This window comes from Cyprinodon tularosa, unplaced genomic scaffold (genome assembly GCF_016077235.1).
Source record: "Cyprinodon tularosa strain WSP-4 unplaced genomic scaffold, ASM1607723v1 ctg184, whole genome shotgun sequence".
In the NCBI taxonomy this organism is placed as follows: Eukaryota; Metazoa; Chordata; class Actinopteri; order Cyprinodontiformes; family Cyprinodontidae; genus Cyprinodon; species Cyprinodon tularosa.
Window position 1 is genome coordinate 748806 of NW_024038639.1, and position 16805 is coordinate 765610.

At 37.7% G+C, this 16805-nt stretch overlaps 1 protein-coding gene across 3 annotated transcripts in view; it reads left to right on the forward strand.

Moving 5' to 3' along the window:
* The window catches only part of bbs9 (Bardet-Biedl syndrome 9), a 233847-nt gene that overhangs the window by 142444 nt on the left and 74598 nt on the right, over window positions 1-16805 (forward strand). For all 3 annotated transcript variants that reach the window (XM_038282486.1, XM_038282487.1, XM_038282488.1), the window contains one exon: window positions 6782-6889. In XM_038282486.1, coding sequence (XP_038138414.1) covers window positions 6782-6889 — 108 coding nt within the window. The remainder of the gene's footprint in view (window positions 1-6781; window positions 6890-16805) is intronic.

The window sequence follows — 16805 nt, forward strand, 5'->3', positions numbered from 1 at the left end:
GATATTATGGAACTGAATTGAATTTTCTTAATGAAAATGTGCACTTATTATCAATAATCAGTAGATAAGTGCAAAATAAAACTGATAAATCAACAAGTACAATCAGTAGTTTTATTTTAGCTTCATGACACATTTTTTTCTCATTGTGCAAAAAATTAACATGAACCTCCCTTGAAATCGTTGTTCTGTTTTTATAAAACTTTTTCTTACTAATGTGATTTTCCTTTCCTTGTCTATTTTTTCACAAATGCTTTCATTTCCTCTCCTTTTTTCTTTGAAATGTACTTTCTGCTGTTATGCTTTTCGAATTTAATACTTTTCAACCTTTTATATCAAACTTCTTTCCTCGGTTAATAAAGTCACAGTCCATTTGAAGCCAGCGCACACATATCCTTCTATCCACACAGGCTATTTTCACTTTGTTCCACTGGTAGCTGTGGTCTCACCCGGCATCTATTTTAGATTTAAAGAGAGGGGAGAAGATGGGCAACGTTTCTTGGATAGACCCGCTGTAGGATAAGCACACGCATACATGTATCTGGACGTAGATATGCGGGTTCAGTTCAGAGAGCCTGCACAGGAAACTACATGTAATGTGTTTAAGTGTAGGTCATGTTGTGTGTGTGTAATTCTGAGCAGCTGTCTGTGTTCTGTCTGTGTGGTGTCTCCAAATTGAAGAGTTCTCCTCCACATTGCTATATATAAATCAGTAGTGTGCTATTTTGAGGGAGAATGCACCACTACCTGAGGTTCAGCATTCGGTAAATCCCAACTATTTTCTTCTAAATATCAGTGATCTGTTTAAACAATATTCAGCAAGAGGAATATCCATATGCTGTCTCTTTAAATGGTTTTAGTTCTGATTTTTTTGTTTTTGTTTAAGTCAATGAAAGAAAAATAAAAGAAGCCAAATGTCAGCAAAACACTTCCTGAAATTTTTCTGTGCTTTCAAAAGCAGGTTAGATTTGGCCCGATGCATGATTTTGAGGGTGTACACGTGGGCGCAGGAACAGGTTTGCCTCAAAGGGGGACGGAAAAAGCATAAAGCCCAAAGCCAAATTGCCGGTAACCACAGTGGCATAGTGTCACCCCCATCTTGGAACCACAGCCCAGAATAAAGATGGAATGCACTAGTGTCTCCACTTTTCAGAGCCATTTGGAAACAACTTAAACCCCGAACCAGACAATCCAGAGTTGCTCTAAAACGGTCTTAAATTTGCCCCAAGTTGTCACGCACTGGTTTACCCAGCTTCTAATGTTCCAACCCATCAAAAATGGATCAGGACGTACCTTTCTATGTGACTTAACTCTACTGCTAAACTTTATGAACATTTACGACTATTAAAATCTATTGAGATTACAGTAATAATTTGATCAAAATAATTACTCATAGAACTTTTTACTCTTTCTTTACTTTCTTTACTCTTTCTTTCTAGATACAAAATGAATATACAACATAAACATGATTAAATAAAAAGAAAATGCGAAATTGAATGAATACATTTAAATTTGTTATAAATATGGTGGAGGAGTCCGGGTGGATCTTTGCAGTTCCGGCCCAGATGTTCACAGCCATCCTCCCGAAAACTGTAAATCTAATTAGCATATATTGTTGATTTTACACGCAAACTTAAATAAGTTGCATTTATAGAGGAAAAAAAAAGGTTCTGTTGTTGGGATGGTGAATCAGATTTATTCTCAACTTGAAGTCCAATGTTAATTCAATTCAATTCAATTCAGTTTATTTATATAGCGCCAAATTCACAACACATGACAACTCAAGGCACTTTACAGTTCAACCAGATCATACAGTCAAATTGATACAAAGTTTTCTATCTAAGGAAAACCAGTTGATTGCATTGACTCAAATAAAATCCCTCACACTAAGCATGCTTGTAGCGACAGTGGAGAGGAAAAACTCCCTTTTAACAGGAAGAAACCTCCAGCAGAACCAGGCTCAGTGTGAGCGGCCATCTGCCGAGGCCGACTGGGGTTCAAGGAGACAGAAGCAGAGACACAAAAAGCAGCTGTAAAAGGCGGCCCCATCCAGGAAACACACAGCCAGGCAGACGAGCTCTGAGCCAGCTCCCATGTCAGAGGGTGAAGAGAGCACATCCAGCCAGTCACAGTCAGAGAAACAGGACTACACTGGAAATTAGCCCGATATCCAGCATCTATAAACAAGGGTGTTGATGGAAGCAGCACAGCTGATGTTTCTCTCCAGGATGGCGTCACAGCCAAACAGGAACAGACGAGGCAAAGCTACTCTGAGGAAAAGCAGAGAGAGCATAACGTTAGAGATTGAACTAACAGATTCTACAGAATAGGGGAATAGAGATAGAATCCTATTAATAGACTAAGATAAATATTTTAAACATGCATTGTTATGCACTATTTAAAACAGTGTTGTGCATTTGTTTAGTATTTATTAAGTATTCCATTCTTTGTTTAATCTGGATGGACACACTGAGAAATTAAATCTTAGTTTTTAGGTTGTCCTGGTCAAGAGGACAGTAGTTTAAGACAGTCCTGAAATCCAGTTTTACTAAATCATTACAAAAAAGAAAATGAAAAACAATCCACTGGATTTTGTTTCCAAGTTTGAAGACATTTCGCTTCCCATCCAGGAAGCCTTTTCAATTCAAAATGTCAGGAATAGCGTTGAGTTTGAGGTTTTATACAGTAGCCCAAAAAAGCCTTGTTTTTGTTTTAAAAACATGCAAATCGGAACAGACAGACATTGTGAACTGAAAAAGCCTCCTGGATGGGAAGCAAAACGTCTTCAAACTTGGAAACAAAGTTCAGTGGATTGTTTTTAATTTTCTTTTTTTGGAATGACTATGACCTGGAAGACTGAGAACTTTTACCAGCATTAAATCATGATGTATCAAAAAAAAAAATAACCTGCAAAATAGATTCCAATACTTTAGGAGAGACACTCTTTCATAGTTGAAGAATGTTCCTGGGATGCCTTTCTTCCATGTTTAAAACAGTATTACAATTCACTCAGTGGCCCAGTTAGTACCACTGGGTTTGGTCCCTGGAACTTCTAGCCTCTGCAGAGTTTTCATGTTTTCCCTTTACACGTGTGGATTCTCTTCCAGTGCACTTACATGTTCTTACAGAACAAAAGTATAACTTTTAGTTCAACTGGTGTCTCTAATTTCCCTGTAGGTGTGAGTGTGTACATACATGGTTATGTATCCTGCTTGTCTTTGTTTTGCCCTCTGATGCACTGCCGATCTGTCCAGACTGCCAGCCTGAAAGGACAAGCCGACTTTGACAATTGATGGATGCTACAGTCTTCAAACAGTAGCTACTCACAAAAATGCAGCAAAGACCCATTAATTGCATGACCTAATCTCACAGAACTCAACGCAAACACTCCCTCTGCGCTGATCTGAATGGAATTCTGACAGCAGGACCTACCGTCTGTGATTAATTCGGCTGATAATTATGTGATTAGTTGGGTTGGATTGCGTTACATAAAAAGTTAATTCCCAGTCAGTCAATTGTAAATGTTCAAAGAATAAAACACCATGAGGTCACATCACAGCAAAAGGATCATACCGTGTCCTGACGCGCTTGAACTTTGAACTCAACATACTTTGTAATGACACTTTCACGCCATTTGAAGCAGGATCTCATCAAAAGAGTGAAGCAGCAGCAGCAGCACAGGGATGTAAAAAGACTAATCATACACTATTTCCTCATAAAAACCTAATTTTTAGACCATGTGAAACACTGCAAAATGAAAACTTGATATATGTCTAGATAATGAGCAGTGTGAACAGTTTTTCTTAACCCATTCCACTTTGATACATTGGTCATTCAATGTAATTTCTCACGGGAAAATTTGTTTTATATGTACTAGCATTAGAGATGATAATAAATCGACATGTACTCTGCTTTTAATGACAATGGAACAAGTTAATGTGGTGTTATTTTAAATTCATGTGATTATACTGGAAGCAGTTACTGTCTGTACTACAGCTAACGTTAATTACAAATTGTTAAACACACATTAAGCAGTTTAGGGTCAAATATAGACATGACAACTGACAAAAGAAATATAAAAGCTCACTAAAACTCTGACCGTATAACAAAATTCTTACTTTTTAGAGAAATCAAAGTAGCAAGCGAGACGTTAGCCGTGATACGTAGCGCTTATACAATGTGATTTTTGTTTCAGAGTAAGCTGCTCCTGAGGTGGCCAATTTCCTTACCTGATGTTGATGTAAAAACTAGGCTAAAACACACAACCCACATATGTACCATGAAACTGTAGGACAGTGTTAAGAAAACAACTGGCCATGGAAAAACACCTGCCCAATTAGGAGCGAGGCCTATCCCATTTCAAACAACTGCAACGGGTTGAGTCTGTGGCTCTGTGTGTGAAGCCACAGGCTGTGGTCTCACCAAAGGGAACAAGATTGGCTTTAAAAAAAAAAGCCAGGATAAATATTAGAGAGGGCTTAGCATAATCTGAACACACACAAATGTAGACGCAGTGGGGCGGGGGGGAGGCGGAGACACACACACATTCTCAGACACCTTAAGGTAGACTCAGTGGCAGACACACATGCACGCTCTGTCTCGTAAATGCACAAACATACACATGCACAATGCCTCAGTGTGCGCGGTGCACGTCGAATGAAAATACCCCGAAACTGGACACAATCCTCAGGGATCAGAGGAAATGAGAGGAAGGGTGGGATAAAATTAGGAGAGAAGGAAGGAATGAGAAAAATGTGAGAAAAAGCAAATGAGACAGGTTTAAAGAATAAAGGAAGACGGGAAGATGATGAAACGATAAGAGATGATGAAGAGATAGCAAAGCAGGCGTAGAAAGTTTCTTAGTGAGAATAAATAAGGATGGGAAGCTGCAGGAGACGCAGTGAAGACAAGGCGACAGAGAGATGAAGGGGAGGAGGAGAGTGTAAGATGGGATAGAGACAAGGCGTCCAATTCATCGGAGTCAGGAGCTCCTTAAAGCCAGGCTGATCCCAGGGATTCTGCTGGGGATTTTTATCTCACACATACACAAAATCAAATAATCACAACCTCACACATTCTGGTTCACAAACACACACCACATGTCTGACACTTGTTCAGACCTACTCTTGTATACTTCTGAAATACCATCCAGCCTTCACATTACCTTTATATTTTCTGCTAGATGGCTACAAACAGTAGAAAGAAACTTAGAGCAGATAAGTGAAAGTTTAAAATTGATATTGTTTATAATAGGGCTACACTAGGGATGCACGATATTGGTATTTTGGCCGATATCCGATATGCCGATATTTTAAAACTCATGTAGCTGATAACCGATACCGATGTTAAAGCTGGACAAAAATAAGTAGTCATTGAAAATAGCAGTTTTGTTATCCATTTCTGACACTTTGAAAAATGATATACTCAAATATATTTTCATATGCTGATATCAAATTGATTTTTAAAAACGCGGTATCGATCTATTTTACTTTCAAAATCTCGTGAAATTTCATCGTGCTGTTACAAACTCTCGTGATATTTTGCAAATTCTTGTGAGATTTTGTTAGTAAAATAAATCGATACCGCGTCAATATATCAACATATAAAAATATGGCAACATTTTGTGAATTTTCAGGGGATTTTGTAGCATAACAATGACATATACTGTAGCAATATTTCATTAGTAAAAGAGATTGATAGAGAGATTGATAAAGAGATTGATATGGTGTTTTTAAATGGCAATATATCAGCATATGAAGATATTGTGATATTTTAATGTATCAATATTTTTTCCCTCGTCTTTAGAAGTTTTTAAGTCTGTAAAAAAGAAGTTTTTGAGGAAGAAGAAGAAGTAGTTTTTTTTTTTTTTTTTTTTAGACTTTAGAAACTCAGAAGCTGATCAAATATCGGGTTAAATATCGGTGGGGTGGCCGATGTCCGATATTCCGTTTTAAGGCCGATACAGGCCGATACCGATAGGGGGCCGATTATATCGTGCATTTCTAGGCTACACTATTAAATTTTATTCATAATGCATCAATTGAATTTTTTTCAGTGTTTCAAATAGTATGTCATGATTATTCCTTGTTGCTTTCATATAACCATTGTTGCAAAATACGGTTTTATGCCCAAACTTATACAACAGCTCTGGAACATCTGGATAACAAGTATTGACTTCTTTTTTACTAGCTAAAAGATGGGCTGTGTGCCAAAGAAAGAGCAAAAATCTCAGAAACTTTAACTTTCTCCTCCGTCTTTATGATCAGAAAGCAAACAGAGATTTTAGATCATAATTTAGTTTGTATGTCTAAAGTATTAATGACAGATTTAGAAATGTTTTGTCTGGAATAGAACTGATCAGCCTACATAAATGTTAAAGCAGATGTTGAAAAGTTTTAAAATCTCCCAGAAATCGGTGGGATTTCTTTCTTATGTCCCCATAATTAAAATAACTGTTTTAAAATTGCTTTGTGTCTTACTTTGAAGCCCAGTTCTTTCACCATCCTAATGGTTTTTGCAGCTTAAGGGATCATGCTTTACGGTCTAAGTATAATTTTAGTTTCACAATACACCCACTTGAAAAGATTCTTTGTATTTTGCAGTGTCAGCTTGTTGGTTCTGCAGATAATAAATAAAATTCCTTAGATGCTCTTTGTTTTTAATCACAGGGCTTCACGTATTTCATCTGTGACATCAAAAGCATGTACATATTATATCATAGGAGATGGATATTATCAGTGATAGAAGCCCTCAGTTTGTTGATGGATGCTGTCATTTCTCACAGGAGGCGTTGAGCCAATAGCAGAAGATCTTGGTGATGGAGAGGAGGTGGAAAATCCACAAGAAATGACCAAATTTATCAAGAAGAAACCATCTAGAAAAGTCAAGAAAGGTAGGAGCACAGATAACGTATTTCCCTATTTTCTGCTTCATCCATCATGTTTTAAACTAGTTACTAGTTACAGTTACTATTCTTTGTCAGGTCTTCTTTTCCTCATGGCATAGCGCTTATTCTCATCCCCTGGTTTCCCCATATTGCTTTAACTCACTAACAAAGTGGATCGTGGTCTTTAGAATCCATATGGTTTAGATTTTAAACTCTAGGTCTTTTTTATTTATGTAAAGTCACATAACCCTTGGGCTCCTGCAAGAACTTGAAAATAAACAGCAACAAAACAACTGAAATATTTATTCCTGATGGAGAAAGGACCTGCTTTGATATTTGTGCCTTTTGGATAAAGAACTTGTTGCATTTATTTTAATGGTCTGCATTTTTTGGGCTTCTTTAATTGAAATTAAGCATAAAATTCCTTATAAAGCTGAAGTGCTATCTACTGTGTATATAAATAAAGGAGGTTGCATTGTACTTTTTTATTAAACGAAATACAGGATTTATGTCTGTAAAAGAATAGCAGTTCTAAATTTAAATGTATTTTTTATTTAGTATATAATTTATCTTTTTTTTTATGTGAAAATTAAAAAAAAGGACTCTATGTGGATTGTTAGAACAGGTACTCTTCCTCTAGAGGTTGAAGGGGGCAGATTCAGAGGGGTCCCTGATGACCAACTGTTGCATTATGTGTGTTTTGTAAACTTAATGTGGTTGAGGATGAAATTCATTAGGATTATTATTTTGTTTAAAAGATCCATACATTTTCTCCTGCTGATTCTGTGAGGGTTTCGGTGGGGCCGGTGCCTATCTCCGGCAGCCTATGGGTGAAAGCAGGGTTCCAGCGGGTCCTTAAAAAGTCTTAAAAGGCATTGAATTCTTCAAAATAAAACTAAGGCCTTAATTGGTATTAAGATGTCTTAAATCAGTCTTTAGTAGGGCTTAATTTTTAAAACATCATAAATAGGATAATTTTTATTACGATTTATTTTTGTAATCTAAATAAAACGTTAAAATTGACAATTTTTTTTTTCTTTTTATAAAAAAAAATAACTGCTCGCCATTATTGGCTCCGTCCCGATAGCGTACCAATAAAAGCGTTGTTGCGGCCGGGATATTTGGGAGATGCGCAATTAACTTTTTGTCTGGAAAATATGAGCAAGTGTTAATGTAACCAAAATTGGCTCCAGCCTAGAGTTTTCTCCATGGCTAAAACCAGGGAACATACATGAGGCACAGTGGATTTTGTGCAAGAAGTCATTCAAGCTCGGAACGATGGGAATTAAGGCAGTGGAGTCGCACATGCGAAGCACGAAACACAAAGCATCAAAATGGAGTTACCAAGAAACAGCCGGTATTTCTCAGTTTTGTTCCACCCTTGCCTCTGCAACGCCTCCACTTATCACCAAATCAAACATACTAAGAAAACGATACAAAGAAAAATAGCTGCAAAAAAGACTTAGCACTGGTTATGTTGTGGCTTTAAAACTGATTTGTTTTGTTCCCTTCTAAAACAAAGTTTGTGAATTCAGTTAAATAATTGTTAAAATATATCTGTCATTTGTGTGTTTTTAGCTTTCTTCCTGTATGGGAAGCTTTTCAAAATTTGAAACATTAGTGCAGTGGTTTATTTTATAATAAACCTTTTGGTTAAGTTGTTGCAAGCGGGTTTTTCTTGTGTTTCTTGTGAATTCGGTCCTAAATTTTTATTTCACGTGGCATTAAAAAGTCTTAAAAAGTCTTGAATTTAACTTGCCTTTTGCTGTAGGAACCCTGGAAAGGAAAGGTAGTCTGCCTCAGGGCATCACAGAGAGCATTCACACTGACACACACTTACATCTAAGAACAATTTAAAGCAGCCAATCAACCTAACAGTCCTGATTTTGGAGTGTGGGAAGAACCTGAAGAGAACCCACACATGCACATGGAAAACATGCAACCCAGAACCTTCTTGCTGCAAAGGAACAGTGCTAACAGTGCTACAAAGTCCAGCCCCTCTGCTTAATAAGATCCAAAAGAAAATCAAGATATGTTTTACGTTGCCTGAAGCAGATATGTTAAACTAACATGGGGTCTATCTCAGTCGGACCTATGCAAGCCCCCTTCCGTAAATTTGTGTCGGGTGTGATCACCCCCACTGACTTTCAACAAGCGCTAAATGCCACGGCTTCGTCCAACACGATTTTCTGTGGGTTGGACGCAAAATCGGATTTGGTGTGTTCTGGCATTTTCTGTTTTAATTGATCACACCTTCATTCTTAGTTGGATGTCTGTGGTTTCTGATTGCTGTGTGTGCAAATTTAGACTTAGACTTAGACAGTACTTTATTGATTCCTGGGGAAGACTCCCTCCGGAAATTAAGGTTACCAGCAGCTTACAAGGCAAAAAAGTATTAAGTTAAATGAAGTTAAAATTAAGCCAAAAAAAAATACAGATTAAGTACAGTGTATATAATAGGAGTTGTGTGTAAGTAATATAGGAGTTTGGCAGATAGATTGACCAGTAATATGTTTTTTTTATTCATTTATATTTAGGGGTGCACCGATAAATCGGCTGGCCGATCGATCGGCCCCGATTTTCTTAATTTAGGGTGATTGGTGATCGGCCGATATTTACATATGAAACCAATCTTAATCACCGATCTATTTACCTCCGCGAGTGTCTTAAGATCAGTTGCTATTCCATATTTTTTCTGATCTTTTGTTGAAGTTTTGTTTTTTGAAATGTAAAAAATCAAAAGGCCAATGTTGTAGTCTTAAGTTTGTTTTATTTAATTAATATTTATTATTTAATTCATTTCTATGTCAAGGCTCTACCTCATGGGCAGTTAAAACAAGTTTATAATGGTTCAAGGCTATGTTTTTCAAGAAAAGATCGTAACATTGAAAGTGAATTGCGATCTTGTAACACAGTGTTGGTTATAGCAAAAAAATAATAAAATCGGTATCAACCAAAATCGGAATCGGCAGGTCAGACTTTTTAAAGATCGGTGATCGGAAATCGGCCGGAAAACTGCAATCGGTGCACCCCTATTTATATTTATTTATCTCTGCTCTCCTCTCACTCTTTCTACCATTCTGATTGAGAATAATTAGATAAAAAAGAGATATAATCTTCATCTATTTTCTATTCATAAGTCATTTTTCGATTCACATTTGTTTTCATATCCTTCTTTGGTTTCTCTTTTCTTTTTTCAGCGTTTAATCCCTTTTAGTGTTTTACTACATTATATAATCCTGAAAACAATAACCAGATGTTTTGAATGTACACACAGTTTAAAAGCATAAACATACATAAAACAAAGTGGATTTTATTTGTTGGCTCCTGCTCCGAGACTCAGACACACACCGAAACACGGCTACCACAAAGGCCTTTCTGGTGGGCACAAATCCTTTTTTTATGATGGTTTGTCTCGCTTTAACACAAGCACAGATTCGCTTTGATGGGTTCTACTTTCATTAGTGCCTGGTTTGTCTGTGCGTGCTGGATGTGCACATGTGCGGTTAATCCACTCAGGCGTCACAGCTAATGAGAAGGGGAGGTGTGGGAGACACTGAGAGGGCGACGCTGGGATCATTAGATACACACGAATATACAAAGTGTTCGTCTACACAGCCCATCATCCGGTCTCTCAATCATCTTTAGGAGAGAGTGTTTTAAAATGCTTGAAAAAAGTTATCATAGATTATTTTTCTTATGTTTAGCTTTTATATAATAGTGTATTTAGTTCTGTATCCCCACCAAAACACTCATCCATTAGAGCAGCAAGCCAAGCAGAGCTTGTTTTAGCTGCAACCATCGGATAATAGCCGTTTGGTTTAAACTGTGTCTGGTTTAAACCAGAATTTCTTCAGTTACTAAACAGCCTCGTCCCTCTGTCCTTACAACCATATTTGATCTGTTAACATCAAAGTTCATTTTATTCTTATACTGTAGAACATTTGCATTGAAGGGCCAGAGTTTTACAGCAAAACACATAAGTTTAGAGTAAAAAAAATATAGAAATAAAGAATGATGTTAAACGGAAGAAGATTATGTAAAACAATTGCATTTTATTGTACTATAGTAGTATAGTCTACTAAAAACAAGGGTCTGATTAGATTTAAGTATAGGTATTGAACTTAAACTATATAAACTAATCCATAATTTAACTTTAAGTGAGAAACTGTCTGGTTTCTCATTAGCCTTACTTCTTTTCTAATATTTTCAGTTAGATAATGACAGGTGTAGATCACTGAAAGCTTGAGATTAATCCAGAAGTGAACGACAAGCCAGATGCGAAATGACAAATCAGGAGTTATTTGCTCACAGTTTTTCCTTTCAGTTAAAAAGATGTGCTGCTCGATTCTCACAGAGTTTTAACAATGCACAGCGAATCGATAGAGGGACATGAAGACCATCACAGAAGTCTTTAGGATATGTTAGGAAGGCATGGATAATCTTTTCCAGCTCTTTCAGCGGGAAGTAAGGCTTCACCTCAATAAGGGTTCTTTTTTTTCCAAAAATCCTGCTTTAAAAAAAAAGCTTGTATGTGCTCTTTGAAATTATCAACCCAATTGTTTAGAGGTAAATAAAAAGATTTGATTAGGAAAAAAATGGTTTTAAAAAATGTATTATAGTGGAAAGAAATCCCTTATCACTGAATAGTTTAGCTACATGTAGTGGATATTCCTCAATCAGTCGCTACAGTAACTGACTGAGTTACAGAGAAGTTATGGCTTGTTTCAGGTTGAATCAGGAGCAACAACTATGAACTAGAAAAATATGAGAAAAAGGTTTATCAAGATTACTTAAGTTGTCAGAGGAATTGTTGGGCAGGTATTGGCAGGAGACATAACGTATACTTGGTCTGGATCCATAGAGGATTCCTAAAATAAAAAAAAGAAACTGATCCTGACTGTGGCCCTAACCATAACTCTGTGTTTTTCCACTGTGGATTGTATGAGTGTTTCAGCGAGTGAAAACTTTTTTTTTTTTTTTCCCAACTGATGAGTATTTAACATCTTTTTTTAAAGTCTAGGTTCACTTGGCTACGTCAAATACTGGACATTTAGCACAGGGATTGTTTCTGCAACCATTATAAAGAGAGAATGTTTCACAGACAGAAGACAGATCAGCTTCTTTTTAAGAGGTTCTCATCAAATCTTTGATGTGTGACGATGGAAGCTGGAAATAAATGAAGAGCACCACAACCATTGTTTCACCAAACTGAACACAACGACAAAAGCCAGTTAGGCAAGACCTCGGGAGTTTGGAACTTAGCTGTGTTTTTACACTTTTCCTGTAACACTTATTTAAAGTGCTGCTGGACGTTTGGTTAGAGAATCTCTTATCATAGAAATGGATCTGCACTGCAGACAGATCACGGCGCTATCCCTGATGAATTATAGTAGGTTGATAAAACTCAAATAAACTAGATGTGTCATGTTTAATCTTCTGTCACAGCTCCATTAATCCCCGCTGAGATTATGGTAACTATAGAAACAGGAAGAAAGTGCAAATATATATTCGTTTTCTGCTTCAATGTTCAATTTATCATCAGAATTTCACTGTTGGAACCTACTGATTCAACTGTATATAATCTGAAAAGCCTTATTTTCCTGCATTTATGCAATGCCATCTATTTTATAACGTAACCCATTCAGATGACAACTAAAAAACAAGTAACCTACACGGACATCGTCTACAGCCACTAATCTGCTGCCTGCTTTTAAAGAACCATTAGGCCAGTAATATTGTAGTTTTATCTGCTGTAAGCTCAATACAAAGAGAGTTATATCTGCATAAGAACAGCGCTTTAGACACAAGTTGATTCACTATTATTTGGGCATTATGTCTGTGTTTGTGTACGATGAACCCAGGCTTAATATCCAAACAGGGACTTAGCACAGCTTTCCTCTTGTGGCTTTTTCTCTCATTTGCTCTTTTGCACACAAATACCCCCCTCCTCTCCCCCCTCTTCTTCACCACATACACCAATAGACCCAACTCTTACAAGGCAGAACTTAAAGAAAATCTCTAATTAGTGCCGTTTGCCAAGGAAAGCTCCTGATCATGTCTGCGGTTTGTGTTCAAAGAAAAGAATGAAGGGGAAACGATTGGTAAGTAAAAGAATGAACGAGGATAAGATCATGTCCAGACTTGTGATAAAGGGAGAAAAAGCAGACCATACTTATACGTACTTTTGTGATTTTCTATTAAACATTTAAGTCTCTTCTGACCCCTTTGAGCTAACTGCTTTTTAAGGTCATTTCACCATTAATAATGTAGCCAAACAAGCTGATTCTACATGTTTCAGTTTAAAAGGAAAACTGCTATGTTTTTGTTCTCTCTGCAGGGTTTAATTAGACTCGACTCTTCTGTAAACTATTCTTATCAGATGTTGACAAAATGCCAGAAAATCCCTCAGATCCAAAGGCCACCTTACAGCTCCCATAAAAACAAGGGAACAAGGTGACCGAAAACAAATCTGTTCAAAGCCCGTATTTTCTAACACAAAGGAACACACACCTTCCGCCTACCTGTCTTAAAAGTAATTAGGCCTCGTGCCAAATCCTGCACACACACCTTTCTGTTAGCTTACATGGCAACCGGAAAGCTCATTTGGTCGACTTGAAAGGCATCAAAAGACGTCTGAGGATCGGACACAAGGAGAGAGGAGGGCAGAGCAGGCTCCTTTTTTCCTTCTCTTGAAACAGAGATTTTAAAGAGGGATGAAAGGAAGAAGGGAGAGTGTCTTCCTTCCATTTCCTGCTGCTGCATCTCTTTGTGTTGTTCTGCTCCTCCCCTGTAGCCAGGCTGGGATCACAGACATGATCCAGACCGCAGATCCACACATACAACCATTCAGACACACATGCACTAACAGGAAAGTGTACATTCATGTCTGCCCTTCTTTTTTATTAGCACATCAGTATTAGTCGTCATTATGAAAGTGTGTGGGAAATGTAATTTTTTTTTTTATGGTCTCGTTGCCCTGAAGTTAATTTGTGCTCCCAACGAACAAGGACTTTGTTCTACGCCCTTGATCTGATCTTTGAGGCTTTAAAGCTCTTATCAAAGGCGGTGTTAGATCCTCGCCTGTGGTCTCCTTATTACTAATATAAATTTTCCAACAGCTAGTAGCCTGCAGGCCAGGGCTTTGTCCAACTACAGGTTAATTCACAACTTCACCATTTCTTACCCTCATTCCCACTTGTTGCTATTTCATTATAACCCTGTTTTATGTCAGGCCTGTTTGATTATTATTTCCCCGTCAGGATCAGTAGAATAGGACCTTAAATCAAACCAACTGATTCACAAAGCCACATTTTCTTTCAATAAACCAAAATCATCACTGGCATTGCTGATATAAAATACCTGCTCTGTAGGTATGAATTGATCTACACCCATTACACAGAATCGGATTTTTCTTACCCAAAACTGTGAAAAAAATGTCCAAATCTCCAAAAATATGAAATGGCGGAGACATTAAATAGATATATAAATCTGGCAGTCTTGGTAGCTAATTTGCACCAGCCATTCAAGCACATTAGAGTTGCCTCTCAACTCTCCATTAGCTGCTGTTCTTTTTTTCACCCATTAGTGTTCTTTATGCATTAGTATGTTGTTAAGATCTTTCCATTAGGTGATGAATCCACATAAAAGCCATTGTCTTCATGGAAAGCATTTAAAAGAGAACACAGATAAGAAGAAGCAGATGAGCCAAACTCTGGAAAAGATAATACATGATCACGCTAAAGCGATTTTTGACATAATTTCCTATAGAGACAGGAAGCAAACTTGTGTAATCTAGCACCAAGCATTTATGATCTGCTGATCTATGTGGTAGAATAACTGTGCTTAGTTACTCAATGCATCAACAATCCAATGTTCTAATGTTCGCTCTACCAAAATCAAGTTCTACCCATAGCAACTTGTATATTATAAAGGGAAAGAAAAACTATTTCTCTGTAATTTAACATTTGATAAATCTACCATGAACCTACATAAACACTGTTAGGGACTTTTTAAAGAACACAAATTATGTTTCTTTCACCAGGACAGAAAATTAATATAATTTCCTTGCCTGTTATTCTCTCCGACATTCATTACATTTGATCTAAATTAATTAGCGATGATTGAAGAAATTTGCCATTGATTGGATTCATACAATTTTAGGCACTTAATAACCCTTAACAGTGATGGACTGGACAGAAACTCAAAAATCTGATCCCCTTAACCACTAGTGAATGCATCTTACTAAGCAAGGCAAGGCAAGGCAAGGCAAATGTATCTGTATAGCACAATTCAGTACAAAGACAATGCAAAGTGCTTTACATGATTAAAATACAGGAAGATAAAATAGAATCAAAGCAATCAATCAAAGCATTAAAAAAATAAATAAAATAAAATAAAAAATGCAGAAACAAAAAAGAATATTAAAAACAGTTGTACTAAAGAATATGTTTTAGTTGAACTGTTTAACTAGAACAGTCGAAGGCAATCCTAAACAAATGTGTTTTTAGTCTTGATTTAAAGGAACTCAGGCTTTCCACACTTTTACAGTTTTGTGGAAGTTTGTTCCAGATAAGTGGAGCATAGGAACTACATGCTGCTTCTCCATGTTTAGTTCTGGTTCTAGGTATGCAGAGCAGGCTGGAGCCAGAAGACCTGAGTGGTCTGGAGGGTTGATACACTGATAGCAAGTCTGTGATGTATTAAGGGGCTAAGCCATTCAGAGATTTATAGACTAACAGAAGTATTTTAAAGTCTATTCTCTGAGATACAGGGAGCCAGTGTAAGGACTTTAGAACTGGGGTGATGTGCTCTACTTTCTTAGTCTTAGTGAGGACACGGGCAGCAGCGTTCTGGATCAGCTGCAGCTGTTTGATCCACTTTTTAGGCAGACCTGTGAAAACACTGTTGCAGTAATCAGTAAGCATTGACAAGTATTACTGACAACCAAACTATTATCGGCAACAAATAGATGCATGAGTGCAACAGTCTGCTTTCCTACAGACTGAAGTAAAGCAGGTTAGACTTAACTTGAGACGTTCATCAAATAACAGGAAGGCCAAATTATGTATATTGACTTTCTCCATCCATCCATCCATCCATCCATCCATCCATCCATCCATCCATCCATCCATCCATCCTCATTTCCATAACAATAACAGCATATTTAACATCTTCCTCCAATTATCCGGGGTCGGGTCGCGGGGGCAGCAGCTTAAGAAGGGAGGCCCAGCCTTCCCTCTCCCCAGCCACTTCTTCCAGCTCTTCAGGAGGAACCCCAAGGCGTTCCCATGCCAGCCGAGAAACATAGTCTCTCCAGCGTGTCCTGGGTCTTCCCCGGGGCCTCACCCCGGAACACCTCACCAGGGAGGCGTCCAGGAGGCATCCTAAACAGATGCCCGTGCCACCTCAACTGGCTCTTCTCGACGTGGAGGAGCAGCGGCTCTACTCCGAGTCCCTCCCGGATGACCGAGCTTCTCACCCTATCTCTAAGGGAGAGCCCAGCCACCCTACGGAGGAAACCCATTTCGGCCACTTGTATCCGTGATCTCGTTCTTTTGGTCATGACCCATAGTTCATGACCATAGATGAGGGTAGGAACGTAGATCGACCGGTAAATCGAGAGCTTCGCTGGTCGATCGACTTTCTCCATTTTACCCCTTTTTTAGCTTTAAACCTTTTTATGTCTAGAAAGAAATCTGGATTTGGTAATTTTGTAGATTTGTAAAATAAGTTAAGGCTCTGTATTCTTTTGGGAAAACAAACTGAGACCTTTATTTTTGCAGTGCTAGCTACACTAACATTACAGACCGAGCTAATCGCTAATGTACCACGTTTAAGCCAGTTTTAGATAAGAACACTGAAACCAGTAAGAACAAGTTCTACTCACCCGCTTTCTAATTCTGTGGCATTTTCTCTTAGC